This window comes from Erinaceus europaeus, chromosome 10 (genome assembly GCF_950295315.1).
Source record: "Erinaceus europaeus chromosome 10, mEriEur2.1, whole genome shotgun sequence".
In the NCBI taxonomy this organism is placed as follows: Eukaryota; Metazoa; Chordata; class Mammalia; order Eulipotyphla; family Erinaceidae; genus Erinaceus; species Erinaceus europaeus.
This window is the reverse complement of record NC_080171.1, coordinates 53501641-53529036: the sequence shown is the minus strand read 5'-3', so window position 1 is coordinate 53529036 and position 27396 is coordinate 53501641. Positions and strand designations below refer to the sequence as shown.

Genomic DNA, 27396 nt, shown 5'->3' with positions numbered 1-27396 from the left:
GTTGACTGCTAACTCCATCGATCTGATGTGATCTGGAGCCCATATTCAGCTTAGGAGCCTATGTGACCTCTGCATCCCTGTAGATCTGAGCTCACATTCTGTGGTCATGTGTAGGAACATTCCAGGCTACCCTAATATTGACCCCATCTTCCTCAGGTGTAGCATAGAGTATATTGTCCACCCTCCCTTTGGAGGATGGAACATTCTCTACCACTGTTGATCCAAATTGAGGGCAAGGTCCTATGTGGGCCCACAAAGGGGTCTGTTGTTCCTGATAGAAATGACCAGTAACAATGGAGACAGGGATTTATTCAAGGTCTAAGCTCATCAGGTCTGTTTGGAATCTCATGACTCCCCAATTAGGGCCCCCAGCTTAGTTTCTTGATGTCTCCCCTGGGCCTGTGATGTCAGCAAGAGATCTATATCTGGGTTGTATACAGATTTGGGAACTTCCTATCTCTGAAAGTTCTTTTCTTCCCAGGATTTTTTCCTCACTTATCAGCACCCTCTGGTAGCCACCCTCCTCCCCCCACACACACTTGTTCCTTTTGGATCATCTCTCAAAAACAATGGATTTGGGTTTATGTATTAGCTGCTCAACATATTAGCAAAGTCTGGAGCTTGCCTTTAGACTAGTGGTTTTAGAAAAAGAATAAAAGGAAACTTACAGAAACACACCCAGTACCAACATCCCCCTTCTTCTACTAACTGGCCTCTGTCCAGAATCTACTGGGATTGCTTTTAGTGCTCTCAGGAAGTTGATTTTATATTTCCTACAAATAAGAGCTTTAGTGGAGTTGAGGAGTTGATGGAGTAGAGGAGGAGCCCCAGGTACTATGTAAGAGAATCTCTGAGGCAGGAACTTGCAGTTCTGTCTATCACAGTGAAGATAAGGAAGATCCCATGGTCAAGTGCACAATCTAAATCTTATAAATCAGCCCGTAAGGATCTTTCTTATTGTGCTGAGGTGGGTGCCCCAACTTGTTTTCTGTTTTCCTTGGACTATGTCTTCAACTTCGGGAAGTTTTAGAATTCAGTAATTCAATAATGAAATATGCAATTGACAGTGAGCAGGACCCTGATGAAGGAAGCTGAGCAAGGGGAATAATGATAGACACCATGGAAGCCAAAGAAGAGAGAGCTACAAAAAGAATGACTAGGCTAGTTGTGATAATGATGTTGCAGTCGGATAAAGGTCCAAGGAGCAGGGTTACATTTAGAAACAAGATCATATTTTGAAGTCCTTGGCTGAACAGTGAGAGAACAGAATCAGATTGGATAAGTGAAATATGAGAGAGAGAGAGAGAGAGAAGGTAACTTTGTACCTGTGTGTCTCTTTCTTGAATAGAGAGAAAGGGAAGTGATCCAGGAAGTATTGCAGTGGATAAAGCACTGGATTCTCAAGCATGAGGCCTTCAGTTCAATCCCCAGAAGTACATGTACCAGAGTGATGTCTGGTTCTTTCTCCCTCACCTTCTTTCTCATAAATAAATAAAATCTTTAAGAAAAGAGAGAGAGAAAGGAAGAGAGAAGTAGAAATAAGTAGACTCCACTAAATATTGGGGCATAGATCACTTTTTTCTTTAAAGAGGAGAATAAGTGGAACATATTTAAATGCTGCTAGAAAAGGAGCCAATGTGAGGATTAGATTAAACCACAGCATAGGAGATGTTCAGTAGACAATGGTTCTTGGTGGCAAGTGTCAGGGATTTAGGGTAAGAGTAAAGAGATAGAATTTGAGCAAGAGGAGGAACTTTCCTCAAGATGTTGTTATGAGTACATCCTCACTTTCTTGGGCGATGACCTCATCAGATATGTCCTGGAATTTCACCTATCCAGAGCCCTGTCCCACTAGGGAAAAATACAAACAGGCAGGGAGTATGTATCAGTTTGCCAATGCCCGTGTCCAGTGAAGAAGCGATTATAGAAGCCAGAACTCCCATCTTCTGTACCCCATAAAGAATTTTGGTTCATACTCCCAGTGGGAGAGGAATGACAGGGGAGGGATGATGACTAGAGGGATCTGAACTCTAATTCCCTCAGGACCAGAGAAAAAAGAAGGATATTTGGAAGTAGTAATAGGTATAGCTGTGACTTAGAAAGAAAGAGAAGGCAGAATCATAGGAAAAAATGGGCAAACATTTACAAATACAGATAGTTATAGAAGTAAGAGTCAACCCATATCTCTGACCTTGGGAGAACTACTATAGTTTCCAATGGAGGGAATGGGGACACAGAAATCTGGTGGTGGGAACAGTGTGGAATTATACCACTGCTATAATTTTGTAAATCAATATTAAACCACTAATAAAAATTTAAAAAGTCAATTTTCCAATGAGATACCACCTCCATCTCTGTGAGAATGTCATACATCAGAAATAGTAGCAACAAGAAATGCTGGAGTGGTTGTGGGGGCAAATGAACCCTTTTGTACTGCTGGTGGGAATATAAATTGGCCCAACCCCTGTGGAGAGCAGTCTGGAAAACTCTCAGAAGGCCAGAAATGAACCTATCCTATAACCCTGTAATTTCTCTCCTGGGGATATATCCTAAGGAACCAAATAAACCCATCCAAAAAGATGTGTGTATACTTATGTTCATAAGCAGAACAATAGCCCAAACTTGGGAGCAACCTAGGTGTCTCAACAACAAATGAATGGCTGAGAAAGTTGTGGTGTATAAATACAATGGAATACTACTGAGCTATTAAAGATGATTAATCCACCTTCTTCAGCTCATTTTGGATGGAGCTTGAAGGAATTATATTAAGTGAGATAAGCCAGAAAGAGAAGGATGTATATGGATGATCTAACCCACAGACAAAAGTTGAGAAATAAGGATAGAAGGGGATGTCATCAGGATGCCGGCCAGGCTTCCCTGGACTGAAGACCCCACCAATGCGTCCTGGAGCTCCGCTTCCCCAGAGACTCACCCTACTAGGGAAAGAGAGAGGCAGACTGGGAGTATGGATCAACCAGTCAATGCCTATGTTCAGCGGGGAAGCGATTATAGAAGCCAGACCTCCCACCTTCTGCAACCCACAACGACCCTGGGTCCATGCTCCCAGAGGGATAGAAAATGGGAAAGCTATTGGGGATGGGATGGGATATGGAGATTGGGTGGCGGGAATTGTGTGGAGTTGCACCCCCCATCCTATGATGTTTTAATGTCTCCTTTCTTAAATAAATAAATAAATTTAAAAAGAAGAGGAAACACAAAGCAGAACTTGGATTGGGTTTGGTATATTGAAGCAGAACTTGGGCTGGGTTTGATACATTGCACCACAGTAAAGTACTCAGGGGGTGGGCATGAGGGAGTAGGGGTTTTCAGGCGTATGATGGTTGAGGACCTAGTATAAGACTATACAGGGGCCATGTGGTGCCACACCTGGTTGATTACACATACTACAATATGCAATGATCTAGGTTTAAACACCCTGTCTCCATGTTTAAGGAGGGAGCTTTACTAGTGTTAAAGCAATGTCTGTCTGTCTTTCCCTCTCTCACCTTTCCCCCTCAGTTTCTCTTTGTCCTATCAAATAAATTAGTTAAAAAAGGAAAATAAAAAAGAAAATAAGAAGTCTATCTGCTCTAATTAATTGGGCACATTAACAAATGATGAAGTTTGCAGATAAACACTGAAAATTGGTTTAAAAATATGTCACAGAGCCACCCCCCCCCCCCCCATGTTGAAAATCTCCTGTCTTACTTCCAGGCTCATGACCCCAGTCAGCTGTTATGTTATTTCTTTTCTTTTAGACTCTTGTCAAACACCTTTTCTTTTCTTCCTCTTTCTTTCTCTCTCTCTCTCTTTCTCTCTCTCTTTCCTTCTTTCTTTCTTTCTTTCTTTCTTTCTTTCTTTCTTTCTTTCTTTCTTTCTTTCTCTTTGCCTAATTATTGGAAGCCAAGTTGTTATGACTTCCCCAGCAGGGCCACTTTCACCTTTACTTAACTCTTAAGTTTAACTCTTGGCCTTCCATACTATATAACTTTTATTGCTACTCACCTAAAAGAAACTTAACATCTTTGCTCATTTTTTCACCCATGGTTCATGGTCACAATGGGCATAGAGACTAGGAAATATACCACAAGAAGAGAAGTATTCTTAAAAAATAAAAGCTAGCAACTTTGAGCAATTTCTGGGAAGGATAAAGACTTTTCTTTTACATGAACTTCAAGGCTGTAAGATTATGAGAGATTGGGGACATGTAGTTATGTTGTGGTTTAATGATAGGCTTCAGTGAATGTTCTCAACATAAAAACATAATGAGGAAGCACATAAATTCTAATTAAATTCACTCTTAAGCCACAATAAATATTTTAGGGTGGGGTATAAATGAATCAAACTTTAAATTTAAGACTTCTCCTCAGAAATAGGTCCCACCCAAGCCAAGATTATTAGTTTTAGTCATAGCTGATAAGTATGTTCAATCATAAATGTACTTCCACAGAGAAAGTTGAATTTCATACTAAAGGGAATTGTAGTTAATAGCTTTGCTAAACGTGGTGAGCATGGAATTTGCTGTATTCTTGTTGTTATTGTTGTTGTTTTATGAGACTTCTCCTCAGCCTTGGTTTATGGTAGTGCCTGGGATTAAATTTGAGGCCTCCGGCGCCATACACATGACAGTCAGTTACATTACTATTGTCTCCTTGACCCTTAGCTTTTGTCTCTAACCACTTTTAAGATGGTTCATGGTGAATTTGCTTGAGGGCATTTACCTGCTGCTTACTTGTGGAAACAACTTGAGATAGATGTATAAAGCACCAGTTGTTGGGTGGTCCTTGAAGGTGCTCCCAGCCTCTCTGAGGGTGGGGAAAAGTTGATTCCCTTGTTAAGAATGTCTGTGGAAGGGGATGCAGTTCCTTGAAAGCATGGTCCCAGTGTCTGGCAGGTCAGAAGCACTTTTGCTGCTCTGGGGTTAAGAGGGCTCCAGGGGCAGTGTAGCATTTAGTTTTGTTAATTTACTTTAAATTATTAGTGATTTAGCATCAGTTTACGGAACTATAAATTTTTAGTACTATAGTTTTACACTCGTGTGTGTGTGTGTGTGTGTGTGTGTGTGTGTGTGTGTACAACTCACTGTACTCATAAACAATGTTTCTGTGCCCAGTCCTTTCCTTCTGATAACCTGCTTAGTGTATTTGGCTGTGTTCCTCTTTCTTGCCCTTGGTATCTCCTAGTACTTAGTTTTGGAAGTGAAGAGGGCTGATCCCTTCAGTCCTTTGGTAGCTATCACTGAGTGGTAGGTATCTCTCTCTGTGTGTGGTTTCTGGCTGAGGAGAGCACATCTTCCCTAAGGAACCCTCTTGGCTTCCCTGTGAGTGCAAACTTTCTAACAAAAGTGACTTTGTAGTTAACTGGCTTACAGATGAGGTTTATTGGTCACTTCTATTTCTGTTTGAAGCCTAGCGCCTTTTATTCCTAGTTTCTTGATGCAGTTGGTTTAGTAGTGAACAGCCACTTGTGTGAGGTATTTACACTCTAAGAAGAATGATGATAACCATAAGCTTCTTTTTAAATTAAAATTTTTATTGATTGATTTAATAATGATAGACAAGACCATAGGATATGAGGGGTACAATTCCACAAGATTCCCATCACCAGAGTTCTGTATCCCCTCCCCTCCATTGGAAGCTTTCCTATTCTTTATCCCTCTGAGACTATGGACCCAGGATCATTATGGGGTGCAGAAGGAGGAAGGTCTGGCTTCTGTAATTGATTATCCACTGGATATGGGCATTGGCAGGTCAATCCATACTCCCAGACTGTTTCTATCTTTTCCTAGTGGAGCAGGGCTCTGGAGAGGTGGGGCTTCTGGGTACATTGGTGAGGTCATTTGTTCAGTGAAGCCAGGTTGGCATCATGGTAGCATCTAAAACTTGGTGGCTGGAAAAGCATTAAGTTATAATGCAGAACAAATTGTTTAATAATCAGGAGTCTAAAGGTAAGACTATAGGAGATGAGATTTGGGGTCTCCATTTTGGAAAAGGGCCCATGGTTTTACTAATTTTTTGCCTGACTCTGACAGCTAACATGAAGTTTTTTTTTTGTTTTTTTTTTTTTTTGCAGAGCTTGGGCCTTACACTCTTGGGCTGAGTGTTTACATTCTGATAGACACAGAGAGGGAGAGATATAGTACTGTAACTCCCCCTGCCCCACCCAGTGTCATGATACTCCCATGTGGTAGCAGGGCTCATATCTGAAGTCCTACCCAGTGAGATTCCTCCCAGACCTCAATCATTGGATTCTTGGGCATTCCATTCTCTGTTATCCCTGATTTATAAAGTTCTTGTTCAGATGCCTCAGGCCACTCAGCTTCTTCTTGTCAATGCCAACATGTCCCCCCTGGGAAGGGAGCCCAGGTCAAAGGTCCTGCAATTACTGCTGAGAAAGAGATTTTTTAAAAATCAACCCAGAAGGTGTTATTGGGAATTCAACTGAAGCATCTCCCATTTACCCCTTAAAGCCCTGGAGAAACTAATTCTCCTGCTCCCTAGCCCCCTCCACCACTCCTCATCAAGTGTTTTTTTAGGTCCTGGTTTGGGTTTATGGACATCCCTGTGTATAACTCATGCAAGGCAGGTTACAGCAGAGCATGTTACCTTTGCTAGTCAAGCATGGCGCAGTAATGCTGCTCCAGCTCTTGGCCGGGAAGCAAGTTTTATTGGTGTTTGGACCTGATGGTTTCCTGTCCGGAAATCTTCCCCTTCCCTTGGCGAGGCTGTTTTGGCATGCACCGTCAGGGAAAACCTACCTTCCTCTTGTCGGGTTGGATAAATGGGTTCCAGGCAAAAATGGGTTGTTGTGTCAAGCAGAAAACCCTTAGGGGAAAATGTTTGCTTAAGAAAGTTTACATTGAGCAGTGGGAGGCTGAGACTGGTGGGGGTCAATGCAAGCTTCTGCTGTTGCTGGGGGACGATTTTCAGTGATGGTGCAGTTAGCGTCTCAACTTTTCTATAACTGTGGGACACGTGGAAAGACAATGCTTTCTGTTTAGTGAAGACGCTTAGGCTTTTATTCTTGCCTGTCTTGTTTTTATGTTCTCTGAAATAATGGGACCACTGATGCCAGATAGCAAAGATATTGCAAACCCAGTGTTAATTTACTTCTTCCCCCACCTTCATGTTTTCTGTAAGGTCAAGTGGAAGAAGGAGATGACTTTAGCAGAAGTTATTTGGTTCAGAGAGAAGGACTTTGTGGTACCTAAAATTCAGCACTGTAGAGGTTTGAGGGGAAGAATGTGGAGAGAGCAGTTTCAGAAAAGAAATCTTAGTAGTCATGAGTATTTGGAGTAGAATGTGGGTATGGAGGAGAGGAGTGAGATGGAATTGGGGAATCAGTGGCAGGGCTAGAAAAACTTCTATATCGTACTCCTCTTATCCTATGGTTTTTGTCAGTGTTTCCTTTTTATAAGTAAAAATTAAAAAAAGCCCTTATATATCATGCTAGAAAGTTGGGCTATATCTGGAAGATTTTAAAGGTAGAATGATCTAATTTTCATCTTAGGGATTCTATTGGGTCCACACCATGGAGGTTGAATAAAAATGGTAGGAATGAGGTAGGAAGGCCAGGTCAGGTGCGAGTTGTCAAAGTGAGGATGGTGAAGATTTGAAACACTGGGGAAGAGAAGGGATGAGATAGAAGGGGGCTGCATTTAAATGTCTGAGGGTTGGATTTAGGATTACACCCAGGTGCATAACTCAGGTGAGAAGAAAATAGTGCCTTTCTCAGAAGTATGATGTGCAGGTGGGTGGATAGAATTAGAAGATGCCTTCTCCAACACCGGTGTCCAACAACGGATGAACGGTTTAGTAATTTGTGGTGTATATACACAATGGACTACTACTCAGCTGTCAAAAATGGTGAATTTGCCTTCTTCACCTCATCTTGGATGGAGCTTGAAAGTATCATGTTAAGTAAGATAAGACAGAAAGAGAAGAATGAATATGGGATGATCTTAGTCATAGAAGTTGAAAAATAGTAAGAACAGAAGAGAAAACAAAGCAGAACTTGGACTGGAGTTGGTGTATTGCACCAAAGTAAAGGACTCTGGGGTACGGGGAGGGGTGTTCAAATCCTGGAACATGACAGCAGAGGAGGACAGAGGTGGGGGGCTGGGGGGAGTTAGAGTGTTATGTGAAAAATTGAGAAATGTTGCACATGCACACACCTCTATATTTTACTGTTGACTATAAGTCATTAATCCTCCCAATAAAGAAGAAAAATAAAGATAATATGTATATTTTTTTAAAAAGGATACCTTCTCAGCACACATTTGGAGAACTGGATCAGATGGAAATCCTGAACTTTATTCTGAACCACAGGTCCCAATGGCATGTGCTTATTTTCCTCACAGGAGAGACTTTAGGCCTCACAAAGTTGTACCACTGAAGACCTACCATCCTGGCCAGTTTGTCCCAAGTGAAGAGAATATGGATCTGATCACAACATACAAACAAGATTATAACCCCTACCCAGTCTGTCGAGTGGACCCTATCAAACCTCGGGACAATAGACGTCCATGTGGGGACAGGATGGAGTCCCTACCAACTTACAAAGGTGGGAATGTGTTTGATGGACAAGGAGAGGGGGCTGGGAGTAGCAAATGGCTGAGCCTGTATAGAGGACAGCCGATGGGTTTATAGAACAGTCTTCCTCCCTGTGGTGCAGGGGACAGACAAACTTCTGCCCAGGGGTCAATCTGGCCTGTGCTTGTTTCTGTGCAACTGGAGAGCTAAGGGTTGTTTTTAAAATTCTTGAATGACTAAACAAATCCAGAAGATTTCAGGATGTATGAAAATTATATACAACTTGAAATTCAGTATTTGCATATATATTTTCCTGGAATATAGCCATCCTCATTTGTGTATTAAATATGTGACTACTTTTGTGCTTCAGAGCAAAGCTAAGCAGTTATGACAAATTGTGTGATCTACAAAGCTTAAGATATTTGATCTTTCATAGAACATATGTGCCAGTGCCTGCCTTGGCCAAGGGAATCATTTTTCAAAAAATTTATTAGTGGTGTGAAACTGATTTACAAAATCATAAGATAGTGGGTATAATTCCACACTGTTCCCACCACCAGAGTTTTGTATCCCCATTCCCTCTACTGGAGGCTATAGCAGTTCTCTTGAGGTTGCAGATATGGGCTATTATTTATACAACTATCTGTATATATTTGGATGTATTTGCCCATTTTTTTTTCCTATGATCCCATCTTCTCTTCCTTTCCAAGTCACAGCTATACCTAGTGCTACTTCCTACTGCCATTTTTTTCTTTTTTCTTTTTCTTCTTTTTTCTCCTTCCTCCCTTTCTGGATCCTGATGGGGTTGGAATTCAGAATCCTCTGGTTATCTGTACCCTCTGACCCCCATCCCTACCCCCCCACATTCCAGAAATAAGGACCAAATTTTCTTTTGCGGTAAAAAAGTGGGAGTTCTGGCTTTTGTAATTGCTTCTCTGATGGACATGGGCATTATGAGGTCAATCCATATGCTTGGGGAATCAATTTCAAGTTTAAGTTAAGTTAGTTTTCATCTCTGAGGGACTGGTTTGCTCATCTGTTGAAAAAGTCATCAAAGTATAACATGCACCCAGAAAAATATACAGAACATAACTATACAGTTCACTGAATAAATCCTGATTTCTGAGGGAATTATTCACCCCTTTTCCTAATTTATCAGGAGAATGATGGGAAAATGCTCCTACTATATAGCCACACTTCTGGAGTGTAGATTTTCCCCGTGATTCACCTGGCCAGTTCTCTGACCGCCTCCTCCATGTCTGTGTAGGGCTTCTCTGCTGCTGTTCCAGCACCCCACTGCCCCCCAAGAGACAACAACAGTAGAAACCCACAGCTGTAAATTGATGAGGTTTAGGTGATCTTCTCCTTTCAGCGGTATGTTTGTTGATAAAATTCAGACTGGAGGTGATGTGTCAACTGGCAAACTGCTGGACTGGTACCGGCTGGTTCCAAGTAAGTATGGGAATCTCTCAAGTGGTCTGGGAGGTGGCACAGTGATAGAGCTTTGGACTCTCCAGCACGGGGTCCTGAGTTTGATCCCCGGCAGCATATGTGCCAGAGTGATGTCTGATTCTTTCTTTCTCCTCCTATCATTCTCAGTAATAAAAATAAATAAAATCTTTAGAAAAAAAAAGAATCTCTCCTTAAGCTTCTCTCAGTCCAGTCCATGAGCCATACATACATCTTTGCACTCAACCCTGGCTTGGAGAGTTCCTGAAGTAATTCTATTCTTGTCTTGTTGTGTTCTCAGGTTACTCTTTGCTATTTCTCTTACACAGCTCACTGAATTTGGAGTCAATACATTTGCATAACCAACCCCTAACTAAAAAATTAATAATAACATTGCTGCTTCCACTCACCCAGAATAAAAGCATTCTGATGACTTAACACTATGAAGTAGGTTAACCAGTTTTGCATTTCATAGAAGTGGGAACAATCCCTTCTTTAGTGAGCATCTATTCCACATCAGACACAGTACTAGGATCTGTAACAGAACTATAGTCACCCTTTGTTTGACCCTGTAGTAAAAGAGACAGGAAATGGAGGTGTATGCATGGTTCAAGCTATGCAGCTCTTGTCCCATCTTTGGAGCACAATTCTGAGACCATGAGATGGGGTTCAGGTCAGTAATCAATAACTTCTGCTTATGACACACATGATTTTCCTAGAACTACATGCTAAGTGGTTCACATAAAAATCTTTGTGGATCTCTTATTGCTTGTGATGATGGTTGCTTTTAGTTAGTCAAGCAAAAACATTTAGGTGATGAGAAGTGGGGAAGCTTAAGGGGAAGTAGGGAATCTTTCTGAAGTCCTTCCAGAAGCTCTAAATTGATCAGTCTGGAAGGCTCTCCATGTAGCTCATCTGCCCTATTTCTTCCAGAAAGTGTGACCCAGTGCCATGCTGACACAGGACTGGAGCAGTCTGGACTCTGTCCTTCTACTTTATCTTTAGTGACGTTCTCTTCCACAGCCACTTTTACTAAACCACACTCTGGATGTTGTCATACTCTGAAACAGCTCTACCCGCAGGCAGGCCAACACCTGGCTCTTGTGATTTACTTTCATATCTTCTTTCCCCCTGATAGTCCTCAACTTCATTGGGGCCTCCCCATTCCCTTTGGCTCCTCCAGTCTCCATCTCCCGTGTTTCTTATTGCAGCCCATATTTCATGCCCTTGCTCTTTTGTTTGGTTACTTCCTGTTAGCAAAGTCTTGGTATTGCTTTCTCCATCTCTACATCTGGGCATACACATGGCATATCTCCAAATATTGTCATCACTCAGCTAGGTCAGCTCTTATCCTAAAATATTCATCTTTTATTTATAGAAAGGAAATCTTTTAGACATTGATAATCTGCTGGAGTGATAGCTTACTGGGTAGGGTGCCTGCCTTGCCAAGCACAACCCAGCATAGAGCCCTAGCTTCATGAAGGAGGTGCTATAGCATCTTCCAGTGCTTCCAGTCTCTCTGTCTCTGATTTACAAAGGGGCCTGGGCAGTGGTGCACCTAGGAGAAGATACATGTTGCAATGCATAAGGACCTAGGTTTAAGCCCCCGCCCCCCATCTATAGGGGTGAAGTAGCGAAACAGTACTACAGATATTTCTCTTTCTCCCTCTCTGTCTCCTCTCCCCTTTCAGTTTTTCTCTGCCTCTCTATATATAAAAAAATGAAAAAATATATTTAAAAAACCTAAAAAGTGGCCTGGGAGGGATAAAGCCATGCAAGCACGAAACCCTGGCTCATTAAACAGAGAAGAAAGAAAAGAAAGAAGAAGAAGAAAAAAAAGATATTCTAACTTGAACTCTTTTATGTTTAAAACTCTTCAGATAGCTAGGTTTCTTATCATAATATCCCACACTTTCACTCCCCTCGTGTAGGCTTCTACTGATGCAGCTCCTCTTTCAAGCTCCTTTGCCCCAGTCACAGAACTTTCCCTTCCTTCCCTTCATTTCTTGTTTCTCTCAGGGAATTTTGTACATTCCAGTCTCTCTCTTTACAAAGCCCACTTCTTCACTCTGCCTAGCACCTGCCTTTTACTGAGTTGGGGGGCAGTATCTCACCTTCAGAGACCTTCCCAGGCCAGGTGAGATATGCCCTGCCAGTGACTCTAAGAGTGCCTTTTATACTTCCTTATTTTACAATCTATCATGTATTTTCTCCTATTTAACAACTGTAACTTTGGCTGGACGCTATCATCCAAGAGAACAGAGATCTTTTTCTTTCTAGTTACCCTTGACGTGGCATGCACTGCAGTAGGTGCTTTGCAAAGGTGTCGGTTCACATTCAGTGCTCACCACTCAGTGGACACTGAGAAGACAGGAAGGAGGAACACAGCTAGAGGAAATCCTGCCCTGGGACCCTCGGACCCTGGGGCCCTGTGATGAGGGAACAGGGACTCTGGGGTGGGGCTTAGGGGCAGGGGGCACATTCAGCTACACATTCTCCTTTTCCCCATAACTTCCCTATGCCTGCCTCTTCTCTCCCACCACCCCCTCATCATTTATGAATCTAGGCAGAGTGAGAGCAGCTTCATGTTCAGGCCTGCCCATGCCTCCTCCTTCCTCCCCTGCCTCCATACTTTTCCTTCGTTTCCCCTTAGATCAGGGCATGAGGAATGCTTGCCTTTGGGATTGAGTGGTCATTCTCTAGGGATGAAGTAGCCCAGCAGTGTTGTTTGAAGAGAGGTTCTGCTTACTCTGCCTGGAAAAAACACATAATTTAATGATTAAACTTTAATCTCTCCTACCTCCACTGCTCCCACTTGCCTTCCCTTCTCCAGTCATGCCTCAACTTGTTCTTTGCAAACCATACACTAGTGACCAACTGCTAACACTGAATCATAGCTGATTTTCCCTACTGAGTTAAAATTGAAAAACCCTATTTTCTTCATTTCTTCACAAGCTTCTGGAGCCTGTGAGATTTTTTACACAGAATTAATGAACTCACCAAGCCTCAGTAGAAATGCTTGCCTAGATAGGAGGTGAGGTGGTGTTCAGGATTCATAAGCTATAGAGTTTTGAGTTCATATTCTCCTCTGAAATAATGATTTTAAAACAAGTTAGTGTACAGCCAAAGGAAATATTTGTAGTTATATTTGACCCACAAGTGTCAGTTAGAAACTTTGTGTCTTAATCTTTTTTCCTATTTAAATTTTTTAAAAAATTTCCTTTATTCCCTTTTATTGCCCTTGTTGTTTTATTGTTGTAGTAATTATTGTTGTTCTTGATGTCATCGTTGTTGGATAGGACAGAGAGAAATGGAGAGAGGAGGGGAAGACAGAGATGGGGAGAGAAAGAGAGACACCTGCAGACCTGCTTCACCACCTGTGAAGTGAGTCCCCTGCAGGTGGGGAGCCGGGGGCTCAAACCTGGATCCTTAAGCCAGTCTTGCGCTTTGCACCTCCTGTGCTTAACCCTCTGTGCTACCGCCCGACTCCCTCCTTTAAAATTTTTTTAAAATTATTTATTTATTTATTCATGAGAGAGATAGGATGAGAGAAAGAACCAGACATCACTCTGGTACATGTGCTGCTGGGGATTGAACTCAGGACCTCATGGTTGAGAATCCAGTGCTTTATCCACTACGCTACCTCCCAAACCACCTTTTAAAATTTTTTGAACTCTTGGGACACCATGTGAGAGTACTCATTATGGCCTTGAAGGGAGTTTACACACACACACACACACACACACACACACACACACACACCCCAGAGTGGACACGTGCGCGCGCTTGTGCACACACACACACACATACACACACACACACACACACACACCCCAGAGTGGTGGAGCCCTAGTGATGGAAAAGTGGAAAAAGTTAATTGTTCAGTTACTACTCTGTGGCATAGTGGCTTTTGACCCTGAACCTTGCATGAACAACATTGGTAGAACCACAATTTAGCACAGGAATGGCAGAGAAAGGTGTGTCTTTGGTGAGTATTGAAAAACAACACGTGACTTTGTCTGGGTTTATACAAATGAGAGATTTGTTCATAAAGATCACTGTATAAGTAAACAAGAGGAAAAGTCTAGCTAAGAGAAATGTTGTAAGCCATTTCAGCTAGCTACCTGAGATACCAGACGTAAAGAAGTTAGGAAGAAGATCATTCAGTAGCTACATTGGCAGGAGAACGCTGAGAAGACGATCCGAAAGAGCCCATGCTACTCTAGATCCTTGCTTACATAGTTTCTTTTACCCACAATCCCTTGTGATTTTGCATATGGGAAGGCCCATAGCATCACTCTGTACTTAGGTCAGCTCTGCACATCCTTATGCTTATGTGAGGAACTCCATCTTGACCCCTTGTCTCTTGGCATATCAACGTTTTCTGCTTTATTAAGTTTACCCCATAGTAACCTTTATGGTTTTATGGCCATATTTTGATTCTTCTTTAAAAAATACATCAAATACGTAGATTTCAGTGGGTGCTATCTATGTTCTGTCTATATCCTCCTTTTAATTTTGGTTCCATAGGAAAATGTGCAAACTTTTTCTTTTCTACTCTTGTGGCCAACACCTTTACTAGGGTCCAGAAAAACCACCAGGAAAATATGCTTCAACAGCATTTGGTTGTAATTTTGACATTTTCAAAATACTGTGCAATTGGAAAGATTGAGAGTGTAATTACTTGATGCTCAATTCTACATTTAGCTCCATTTTTTAAAAAAAGACATTATTGAACAAATCCCCTTTAAAGAGGTACTTGCCAATTACCCACATGATACCCTGGCCCTGAAGGGTTTTGCTGATGGCTTTTCAGGCATGTGAGTAGTTTGTCATGTGGAATTTGGAGGTTTTTAGGGTCCTTCAGAGTTTTTTTTTTTTGTTTTTTTTTTTAATCTAGGCTTGGTGGAGGCAGTTAGGAGCTTGGATAATTAATGTGGTCTGACTTGTATTGTTGGGTATCAGAAATCACACGAGGCAACTTTCAGCTTAGGAACCTGTTTTCTTAACACTTCATCCATCACAGAGGAGAACCAGCAAAGTCCTCTCCCACCCCCAAGCACCTTGAGGCGCTGTGTAGGCATCTACAGGTAGATGTTCCTGTTTCAGTCAGGCCTGAAGTCTGAGGGGGAGAAACATGTGGTTTATATTGAACAAGATGGTTCCCTCTAAAACCCCTTAATGCTTTCAAGATGCTGATAGAGCCATTAATGACTCTTGGAGAAAGATTAGATTTTCAATTAAAATGAAGCCAATTTAAAATAGTTGGTAGGATTATTAGCGTAAAATAAACTTCAGAGTGTGCCTGGGGGTGAAGGTGGGGGGATAGGGGGTGTCAGGACTTCTGGAGTGGTGAAGTGAGAAGCTTGGCAAATACCCTTTCCAAAAAAGAACCCTCCCTCCACCAGTTTTTTGTTTTGTTTTGTGGGACAAAACTATAAAAATAAAAGTCAACCAGAAATCCACCAAAACATATAACAAATTGAGACACAAGTTATCCAAGAAAATCGACTAAATATTTGTTATGAACAGTGGGTTGTGGTATCTTATTCTGGAAAAGCCCCCTCCCCCTCCCTAATCCCAGCGCAGTTCAAGCTGTGTGGTATTGCTGTCTGAGCAGGTTAGGCTGTGAAAACTAGCAGCTCACAGACTTGATTTGGAGTAGTGTATACTTAGTGGTTTTAATAAAAACAATAGCAATCTAAATAGTAAAAAGTCAGGAAAGGCAACGCTTAGCACCTAGTCTGAGGCTACAGTACTAACTAGGGCAGGCAACAGACCAGCAGGACCAATCAGAAGTTTAGCAAGGAGAGCCAGAGATTAAGACTGCCACAGTGAACCTCTTTGCAATATGTACAAGCTAATCCAGAAGATCCATGGTGGCAGTATTTTATATTTCAAGTCTAATATTCAGACCTTTGATCCATTTTGAGTTTATTTTGGTTTATAGTATTAAGTGGTGGTCTTTCATTTTTCTTTCTTTCTTTTTTCTTTTTCTTTTTCTTTCTTTCTTTTTTTTTTTTTTTTTGTACCAAAGCACTGCTCAGCTCTGTTTTATAGTGGTGCGGGAGACTGAACTTGGGACTTTGGAGCCTCAGGCATGAGAGTCTCTTTGCATAACTATTATGCTATCTACCCCTGCCCGGTCTTTCATTTTTCTACATGTGGCTGTCCAGTTTTCCCAGCACCATTTGTTGAGGATTTATTTATTTATTTATTTATTTATTGCCACCAGGGTTACCACTGGGGCTGTGCGCCAGCATGACACAACCATTGCTCCTAGTGGCCAACTTTTTTTTTTTTTTCCTATTTTATTTGACAAGACAGAGAAAGATATTGAGAGGGAAGAGGAGATAGAGATGGAGAGAGGCAGACAGATCTGCTTTACTGGTCATAAAATGTCCTCCCTGCAGGTGGGGAATAGGGGCTCAAACCTGGTTCCTTGTGCATGGTGATGTGTGTGACTATCCAGGTGTGCTCCTCCTGCCTGGCCCCGAAGAGGACATCTTTTCCTCTTTAAATAGCTTTGGCCCCTTTGTCATATATTAGGTGTCTGTATATGAATATCCTTACTTTTGGGCTCTGTTTTATTTGTTTATACTCTTCTGTGTTCTGTTTTATTTGGGTACCCATTTTTCTTTCAGTACCAAATTGTTTTTATTAGCTGAAGTTGGGGAGTATGATACATCCATTTTGCCTGCTTTTTCTTAGCAGTGCTTTGACTTTTTTTTGTGTGTATGTGATTATGCATGAATTTTTAGATGTTCAGTTTCTTTGAAAAATGTCATTGGGACTTTGAGAAGTATCATGTTAAATCATATATTACTTTTGAAAGGATGGCCATTTTGACAATAGTTATTCTTATAGTCTATGAACAAGTGATTTTATTCTGTTTCTTTGTGTTACCCATTTAACAACATCCTATAGTTTCCATTTTAAAGGTCCTTCATCTCCTTTGGTAGATTCACTCCAAAGTGTTTTATCTTTTTGTGTGCAATTGGGACTGGGATTATTTCCCTCAGTTCACTTCCTCTGACTTACCCTTTGTATGTAGAAGAGCCACAGATTTATGTATCTCACTATTTTACTGCATTTATTGATATTACATTTATTGATGATCACTCTGCTTCCTGAAGCAGGAAAAGATTCTTACCAAAAAAGAAAATTAGTCCTATATCACTGGTCATTGATGCAAAGATCCTCAACAAATTCTTGACAAGTGGGATACAAGAACATGCAAATAGAATAATTCGCCCAAATCAAGTAGAATTCATCCCAGGGATACAGAATTCATTCAGCAAATGCTAATCAATTAATGTAATTCACCATATAAACAAAAATAAAGATAAACTCTACATGGTTATTTCAATAGATAGTGAAAGAGCATTTGACAACATTCAATATGCACTTGTTATAAAGACCCTTAAGAAATTGGAAATAGAAGGAAAATTCTATAATATAATAAAGGCTATATATGACAAGCCCCACAGATAACATGCTAGAGGAAAAACTTTCCCCCTAAAATATGGAAATAGATAAGGATATTAAAACTATTATTTCAGTTTAGTCCTGGAATAATGTAAGAAATAGACACTAAAATAATTTAAATTGGGAAAGAAAAAGTTAATCTATTTACTATTCATAGGCCATATGATTGTGTACTTATAAAGCTTAAGACTTTTTATTGTTTTAAAATAAAATGTCATACAGTAATTCTAAATTTTACATATGAAAAATTAAAAAACCAGAAAATATTAAATTCTTTTTTTCTTTATCTTTTCTTTCTTTCTTTCTTTCTTTTTTTTTTTTTTTTTACAAATGATGCAGGGAAATTGAATATTGACAGGGCCAAAGATGAATTTAGATATGTACATCTATATTTGAATGTAACTCTTACATTCAAAAGTAATACCATAAAAGATCAGAGACCAATAAGTTACAGCTAGAATCACAAATGCTTTAAACTTATGACAGAGGGAAAAAGAGCCTTATAAAAATGAAATATATTTTTAATTTTCATTAGTGATTTAATATTGATTTTCCAGGTTGTAAGATAATAGTGGTATAACTTTATACATTTCCCACCACCAGAGTTTTGTGTCTCATTCCTTCCATTAGAAACTTCTATATTGTTTATCCTTCTGGGAGTATGGACCACAATTCTTTTTGGGGTGCAGAAGGTGGGAGTAATTGCTTCTCCACTGGATGGAGGTTGGCCAGTCAATCCATACCCAAAACTTGTTTCTATCTTTCCCTAATAGGGTAGGACTCTGGAGAGGTGAGTTTTCAGGAACCATTGGTGAGGTCATCTGCCCAGGGAAGTCAGGGTGGAATCATAGTAGCATCTGCAACTTGGTGGCTGAAATGCAGTATGATGGAAAGCAGGACAAATGCTTGATAAACAGGAACCATAAAGTAGGAGAAGAGCAGATGAAAGTAGGGACCTTAGGGTAGAAAGAATCTAGGAAGTCTATTTTATGAATGTTTATAGGAGCTTACATCTTAATAATCTTAGCTTGAGCTTGATAGCTACCATGGGGGTGGACGAGATGTCTGGGAAGATGGTGTGAGAGTTGAGAGTAGAACTAGGAAGCAGGATTAGGGCAAAGAGTTGCTTGCAAACTTGAAGAAGATATATAAATGCAATTAATTGTTTATTACAGTGATCTAATCCAGGGCCCATATCTATTCATATTTAGCACAGACAACCTCCAAGTCCCTGTTAGACTGAACTCACAGTTCATAGTCACAGCTGGGAACATTCTAGGCTACACTTATTTCAGAGCCAGTCTTCCTCAAGTGGCAGAGTTGGATGACCCAGCTTCCCTCAGAGAGTGGGGCGGTCCCTACTGTTACTAGTTCATAATGAGGGTATGGTCCTAAAGAAACTTACAGAAGGGCTTATGATGACATTCCAACAGGTGTGACCAGTGATGGTAGAGAAAGGGATCTAGTAGAGATCTAGGCCCATTAAAACATAAATACTTCGGATGCTTCAAAAGACACTAGAAAGTAAATGAGAAGATGGAACCTGGAAAGTGTTTCACTGGGAAGAACCACATGCTTTTCATGTATGAGGTCCCAAGTTCACAAGTTCAAACCCTAGAACTACCATAAACCATAGCTGTGCCTGCAGAACCTCTCTCTCTCCCCCACCTCTATTAAAAAAAATTTTTTTTTTTAAAAAGGAGCAATACCTTGATGCTGATCTTTCTCTAAAATGTAGAATAAAAATTGGGTCAGCATTTGACTTGGTGTTATTGTACATGAGAATATGAGTTTATTCCTTGGTCATGCATTTAAAAAAATAATACAGGGCTAGGAGATAGTTCAACCAGTAGAGCACATACTTTACTTTGAGGATCTGGGCTCGAACTGTCAGTCACCATGTGGAAGCACTGCACTGGAAGCTTCACTAGTGGTGAAGCAGCCCAGTGGTATCTCTTCTCTCTGTCCCATCTCTTCTGTCTCTTAACATCTATATATAAAAGAGCCTTCTGGGAGTGGAGGAAATTATGCAGTTCTGGACTCTCGGTGAAAACCCTAAGGGGTAAAAAACAAAATTAAAATAGACTGAAAAACTACTTACAAATCACCTATCTTGTATAAGACTTGTATCTATCATATGCAAGCAATTCTTATGGTTCAATAATGAGAGTATAAACAACTTACTTGAAAGTTGGCAGAAGATTTGAGTAAACATTTTGCCTATATACATAAAATGGACAATTTCATGTGGAGATATGCATTGTGTGTCAAGGAAATATAAATCAAACTACAATGAAGTGCTATGAAACACCCCTGAAGAAACTAAAATTTTATAAAAACTACATAAAAGTGTAGTCACTAAGCTCCATTGAATGACACTTTTTCTTTGTAATTTTTACTAAGATTTTATTTATTTAATCATGAGAAAGATAGGAGGAGAGAGAGAAAGAACCATACATCACTCTGGTACATGTGCTATTGGGGATTGAACTTGGGACCTTATGCTTGAGAGTCTGTTGCTTTATCTACTGTGTCACCTCCCGTACCACCTGAGCTCCATTGATAACCCAGGTGACCAAAAAAAAAAAAGGTGTTAATGGCAAAGAATAAATCTTACGTGAAGGCCCATTTATGGCCCTAGGCACTAGGGTGGTGGATCACGTTGGCTTTGGCTTTTTTTAGTCTGGGCCACTGTCCGGTCTGTCCAGTCTGAGGAAGCTTCAGTTCACCTGGCCTCCTCACCCTGACACCTTCAGCAGTTAACAAGATAAAACAGCTTTTTTAAATGTCTTTATTGGGGGATTAATGTTTTATATTAGACAGTAAATAAAATATTTTATACATGCATAACATTTCTCAGTTTTCCACATAACAATACAACCCCCATTAGGTTCTCTGTTTTCTTTTTTGGACCTTACTCTTTCCCCCACCCACCCCAGAGTCTTTTACTTTGGTGCAATACTCCAACTCCTGTTCAGGTTCTACTTGTGATAAAACAGCTTCTTAAAGATAAACCCAAACATGTAGGTGTGAAAGTTGGTGTCTGAACCAGGGGTTGTAATGACCTTTCTTATACTTTCAAATAAAGACAAAAGGAGATTCTGATGAAGTTGTTCAAGATGGAGTCAGAGTGTTCATTGAAAAGAAAGCACAACTAACACTTTTAGAGACAGGAATGGACTGTGTTAAAGACAAATTACCCCTTAAGTTTGTGTTCAATAATTCAAACATCAAAGGAACATGTGGCTATAGGGAGAGCTTTAATATTTGACTTTCTGGAGCAACTCTGGCTGCAGATGCCTGGAAGGGTGGGAGCTCTGGACTTGCTGAAGAAGTGATGTGACCTGCATGCCTAAGGTTTATAAGGTATGGCTGCCTTATGAGGACAATAAAGTGACTCATTTTGAAAATGAAAAAAAAAAATCTTTGCTGGTGGGACAGATCCACTTGGGAAAAGTTTGCCTTATCATAAAATGTTCACATAGATTTACCCTAACAATTAGATTTGCCTAAAAGCTTTGCTTCAGTTTTCTTCCTAAGAGAAATTAAAACATATATCCATACAAAGACTTGTCCATGAATGTTCATAGTGAAACATTTTCATAATGACTCCCCAGGGGGAAATAACCCATATGTCCATTTAAGTAACTAATAAAGAAAATTTGGTATGTCGGTATAATGTACTACTCAATAGTGAAAAAGAGTGATAAGTGTTACACAGGGATGAATCTCAACTACATTACACTAAGTGAAAAGAAGTGGGATTTCAAACACTATGTATTGTGTAATTTCAAACACTATTTATCTGCCACGTGTGCTTAACCTGCTGCACGACCGACTCCTTCAAACACTATTTATCAGAAGTGAGTCCAGAAGAGGCCCAGTTATAAGACCAACAGCAAATTAATGGTCACCTGGAGTAGGAAAATTGACTGCAGACAGACTTGACTGTGATAGGAATTTGCGGGATGTAAAGAGTTGGATTTTTGTGATGGCTGCACAATACTGAAAGGTTTTTTTTTTTTTTTTTTTTTTTTTACATGTGTAAAATAATGACTTTCATGTTAACAGATAAACATTTTGCCTTCAGATTTTACTTGTATTGGCTATATTACTTAGGCTCCTAGGAAGCTGTTTTTGTTCTAATTAGCTGTCAAGTCGCAAGCAGCAAAATTCCTTGCATATTCAGAGTTTCCATATTGGCTACTTTAGATCTGTTAATTGACAGCCCAGTGGGGACAGTGTAGAACTTTGGTTTTTCAAGCATTCCGAAACTTGTCGTCTGCAAAATTTTCCTGATTGTTTGTCAGTATTCTTTTCTTTTAACTTTCACTCTACTTAGAAATATAGAACTCCTAACTGTGTTATGGGCTGTTTAAACAATATGGTTAAACCAACTATGTGGTTTAAATTCTAAGTCTTCACTTCCTTGACTTGTGGCTTTTCGGGGGAATTGCTTAGCTTATTTGATTTTTTTTTTTTTTTTTTGTAACTGGCTTGTGGTGGTGGGGGAATTGAACCTGGGACTTTTAGACCCTCAGGCATCAGAGTCTCTTTGCATAACCATTACGCTATCTACTCCCACCAGCTTCTATGATTCTTACTTTTGAGAATCTGTGAAAGAAAGTCATAGTAACTAAGAAAGATTATTGTGAAGATGAGACAAGATCTTACATGGAAAACCCTGAGCATGATGACTATAATAGTGTTGCCTAATTATTAGAACTGGAAAGTGGAGTGGGTCAAAGAGTGGGCTTGAAATCTGAATCTGCATTCATGCCTTTCTTTTTCTAGCCAAGTGCTCTTGGGCAAGTTCCCTAATTTCAGCAAAGTAAGTACCTTTTTCTGTTTCTATAAAACACATATTGTTAGTACCCACTTTATTAGGACTAAAGAGTAAATGTTAATGTAAAAGGCATTTAGGACACTGCTTTGCCTTATAAGCATATATAAGTGGTAGCTGGTATTATTCTTTCACTACCTAGTATACTTGTCCTTGTTCCTTAGGGCAACAGCTATGATTTATGTAGATTACATGTATGGGTTATAGGGCCATAGTGGTAGTTACCCCATAGATGGCCAGGGAGGTCTGGTTGGTCTGACTGACACCACACAGTGGTGGGTTGTGTGTCACCCACCACATGCGTCTTCCCACTCAGTCTATGCTGATTCAAAGAGGGCATTTTTCCCGTGGAGGAGTTGTTCTTCAATCAGGGTAAGCAGATTGTTGAACTCCTCTGCTGGAATTGCTTCCTGGGATCCTCGGTTGGTGATGTGCCCTCAAATAGCCCTGTGGGTAGCAGTGCAAGAGTGACATAGGATCGTCATAAATCTGTCTCTTCTGTACAGTAATCTCCACATACAAAAATTGCAATATCGAGCTCTTGGTTGAGGTAGTGGCACTGATCACTCTGTTTTACCTTTGTCTTAATAAATACCTTATTAAGGACTGGCTTGAGATTTTGGGCCCCTTAGTATACATACAAGTTGAGTGACTTGTTTTATAAGTAATCGTCACTTTACTTTATTTTCAGCTGACTATTTACCTTGGAACCAACCAAGACGAGAAATAATTCGTCCAGATTACCGCTACCGACCAGAGACCACCAGATTTGAGAATAGAACCACACATCAGGATGACTACTCCATGAAAGGCATGGTGAACACCAGGAGCTGTAAGCCTCCTGCTATGCCCAAGCTCTGTAACATACCCCTGGAGGATCTCACTAACTACAAGATGAACTATGTGGCCCACCCCTTAGAGAAGCGCTTTGTCCACGAACCAGCCAAATTTAGACCTTGTGAAATTCCCTTTGAGAGCCTCACCACCCAGAGAGATGCCTTTCAGGGCCTGAAGGGGGAACCAGCCAAGAACTTAAAACCTCCAGGCAAGGTCTGTGCAGTAGATACGCCTTTCGCTAATACCACTGAGTTTCGAGATAAGTACCAAGCTTGGCCAACACCCCAGATATTCTCCAGAGCTCCTGTTGCCTATGTCCCTCCTGAAGAAAAGATGGACCTTCTGACAACTGTACAGTCCCATTACACATACCCTAATGGTGCCCCAGCTCAGTCCTGCCGACCAGTGTTCTCGCTCAAGAAGTCTGGCCACTTTGAAAGTTCAACTACTACCAAGGATGACTACAAGCAGTGGACTAACAAGCGCAATGAGCCAGTCAAGCCTATTCCGCAGCTGAACTTGCCCACAGAGCCTTTGGACTGCCTGACCACTACACGGGCCCACTATGTACCCCACCCACCCACCAACACCAAAAGCTGTAAGCCCTCTTGGTCTGTTCCTAGAGGAAATATTCCTGTGGAGAGCAAGACCACATACACCATTAGCTTTACCCCCAAGGACATGGGCAGATGCCTGGCTTCATACCCAGAGCCTCCTGGCTACATCTTTGAGGAAATAGATCCTTCAGGACACAGGATATACAGGCCGGTCTCCCAGAGAGGCTCCTGGGAGAATGGCCATCTTTCTGGAGGTGATTCGAAAAATCCCAAACAGCCGGAGTTGACAGTGCCAGCCTGAGTTTGGAAAATTGTTTAGAAATTGCATAATACTATTAAAAGTGGACGATTGAGTTATTCATTGGACAAAAAAAAAAAATCCCCAAAATGAAAAAAAAAAAGTTCATCATTTCCAGGACACTTGAATAAAATAAGAATAACTTGACTCAAGGAAAATGATATTTAATCACTAGTTCATAACTTCCCTTAACTCTCCTTCTGTTGTTTCTGCCTTTTGGGTCTTACATTATACTCATAGAACTGAAGCTGGTTTCCTATGAGGTGTTTCACTGATCCAGATGTATTTATTAATTTAATCATTGATTTGACATTAAGATTAACCCTTGACAAGAATGATGTGCCAAAGAATAAACTTTATTTTAGGGGAATTGAATCTGCAATCTGTGTTCACCCCCACATAATATCTATGCAGAGAACAGGCTGTGTCCTTGGCACCTTTTGGGGGGGGGATTCCAGACTAAACTAGTGAACCCTTATACAGATGGGGAGTGGCTTGGGCCTGGTCTGGAGTCTTATCTTGGATTCCTTCTGCCCAGCACTGCTTCATGGGGCTTCTTACTATCTCTCTTCATCATGGCATATCAACTAAAACCAGTTTTGTCTGAAGGGTGTGGGTCTCATTGGTCTTGGAAGATGATGGGGAGAAAGAGCTCTGATGGCAGTCCAGGGAGAATGGGCCTGCCTTACCTCTCACTCTCAACCCGGTGCAAGCAGTGAAGATTTGAGGAGGTCACAGGGGGTTGCATGCAACTAAGCGGACAACTTGATGGTAGACCTTATTTTGGACCTAAAGTTTGAGTCTAAGGATAAGTGACTTGGTATTTTTATAAATGGGGAAGAATCTAAGAGAGACTGTTCAAGAGGACCCGGTCCAATTTGGCTCATGGTATGGGTACAACTCAGATGGTATTCATACCTAGACACTCACCTCTTTTGAGTACACAGGCACTAGTGTAGACCATGATCTCAGGGAACTTGGGAACAACTTGGAGGGAAGAGGAAATTTCGGGTTAGCATTTTGTCTCAATTTATGTCCTGCCACTTTCTAGACACCAAGTTGCAGATGCTACCATGATTCCATCCTGACTTCTCTGGGCACATGACTTCACCAGTGTGTCCTGGAACCTTACCTCTCCAGAGCTTTGGCCCACTGGAGATGGATAGAAACAGGCTGAGGGGTATGAATTGACCTGCCAATGTCTGCTCCAATGGAGAAGCAATTACAGAAGCCAGAATTCCCACCTTCTGCATGCCAAAGGTAATTTTGACCCATACTCTTAGCAGGGGAGAAGTGATAGGAGGGTTTTGAACTCCAGCTCCATCAGACCCAGAGAGAGAGGAGGAAAAGGAGAGGGACATATGGAGGTAGCAATGTTGTCATGAGTGGGTGGAGAAGAAAGGATTGGATCAGGAAGAAAAATGGGGCAATTATGTATAAATGTAGACAGATAGTTGTAGAGATGATGGCTGGCCCATGTGGTGGCTTGTAGTGGGGCGACTGAAGATTCAGAACCCTGGTGGTGGGAATGGAGTAGATTTTTTAAAACTTTTTTTTTTTTTAATCTTTTGTTGCCCTTATTTATCGTCATCGTTATTATTGCTGCTGTTGTTGTTGGATAGGACAGAGAGAAATGGAGAAAGGAGGGGAAGACGGGAGAGAGAAAGAGAGACACCTGAAGACCTGCTTCACTTCCTGTGAAGCGACTCCCCTGCAGGTGGGGAGCTGGGGGCTCGAACCAGGATCCTTACGCCCATCCTTGCGCTTTGTGCCACCTGCGCTGAACCCACTGCACCACCGCCTGGCTCCCCTGGAATGGAGTAGATTTATGTCCTTGTTGACTTGTAAATTTGTAAATCAATATTAAATCACTAATAAAATGAAAAAAAAAAGAAATTTCAGGTTAAGCCTCGTCACACTGAGCTTCAGCTCAATGAGTGGGTCTTAGATCAGAAACCTACATCTCTTTTCATGGCTCAGTGCCTCTAAAACTCCCATTTACTTGGCTTAGGAACCTACCCCTTGCAGACTTACAGTGAGATTAGTTTCTATCATTGCATTGCTATATAATTTAATTATCTTATTGGTTATATGGACTCTGAATACTTAAGAAAAATTTTTTTCAATTATCTTTATTGGATAGAGACAGCTAGAAATGGAGAGGGGCAGGGAGAGAGAGAGAGAGACATCTGCATGCTTGTTTCACCACTTATAAAGCTTTCCCCCTGCAGGTGGGGACCGGGGGTGGGGGTGGGGGCTCAAACTTAGGTTCTTGCTCGCTGTAACATGTATGCTACAACCAGGTGCACCACTACATGGCCTCTGGATACTTTCTTTTTTATAAGAGTTTTATTGAGTAATGGTTTATAGTATTTTTTTTAACCACTCCCGTTATCAAAGGTCTGTGTTCCCATCCCCATCCCCATAGATAACCACTATAGTTCTCCCACAGTCTTAGAGGTTGTCACTTGTTTTTCACATTCATATGTTCAATCCTCTATATTCCACATGAGTGAAACCATTCTGTAATTATCCTTCACCTCCTTACTTGTGTCACTAAGTGTAATTTTCTCAAATTCTGTTTACTTTATCCCAAAGGACATAATATCATCTTTTTTTCATTGTTGAATAATACTCCCTTGAGTATATGTCCTATAAACTTTTTTTTTGACTCTGATTTTTTTTATTGGGGAATTAATGTTTTACATTCAACAGTACAATAGTTTGTGTATGCATAACATTCCCCAGTTTCCCATATAACAATACAATCCCCACTAGGTCCTCTGAATCCTTCTTGGACCTGTATTCTCCCCACCCATGCACCCCAGAGTCTTTTACTTTGGTGCGATACGCCAATTCCATTTCAGGTTCTACTTCTGTTTTCTTTTCTGATCTTGTCCTATAAACTTTTTATTCAGTTATGTGGCAAAGGGCATTTTGGTTGTTTACAAGATTTTGCTATTGTGAATAAAGCTGCTATGGACATGGGGGTGCATATATCCCTTTGAATCAGTGTTACTGTATCTTTTGAGTAAATGCCTAGGAGTGGAATTGCTGGATCATAAGGTATTTGCATTTGTATTTGTTTCAGGATTCTTCATACTGTTCTCCATAATGGCTGCACCAATTTGCATCCTCATCAGCACTGATACCTTCCTTTCTAGAGTAGAATATCTGGATACTTTTTCTTAAGAGATTCAGTAGGACTAAACACTTGACACAAGACCAAAGAGCTTGGGACTACCAACACTTAGAACCAGATATGGTTTTGTTTAATTTTTTGGTTATGTCTGGGGCATCATCATCCCAGGCCATCTTTCGCAGGTGAAAGAGACAGAGTTAGACACCAGAGCACACCAAAACTTCCCTCAGTACTGCTATTATCCACATTTT

General features: G+C 40.8%; 1 protein-coding gene across 1 annotated transcript in view; it reads left to right on the top strand.

Annotated features, from left to right (window-relative positions):
- Nucleotides 1–24150, top strand: part of SAXO1 (stabilizer of axonemal microtubules 1) — a 174680-nt gene extending 150530 nt beyond the window's left edge. The window contains exons 3-4 of the mRNA XM_060198935.1: nt 8360–8562; nt 23003–24150. Of these exons, the coding sequence (XP_060054918.1) occupies nt 8360–8562; nt 23003–24006 (1207 nt within the window). The 3' untranslated portion in view covers nt 24007–24150. The remainder of the gene's footprint in view (nt 1–8359; nt 8563–23002) is intronic.
- Nucleotides 24151–27396: the final 3246 nt, after the last annotated feature.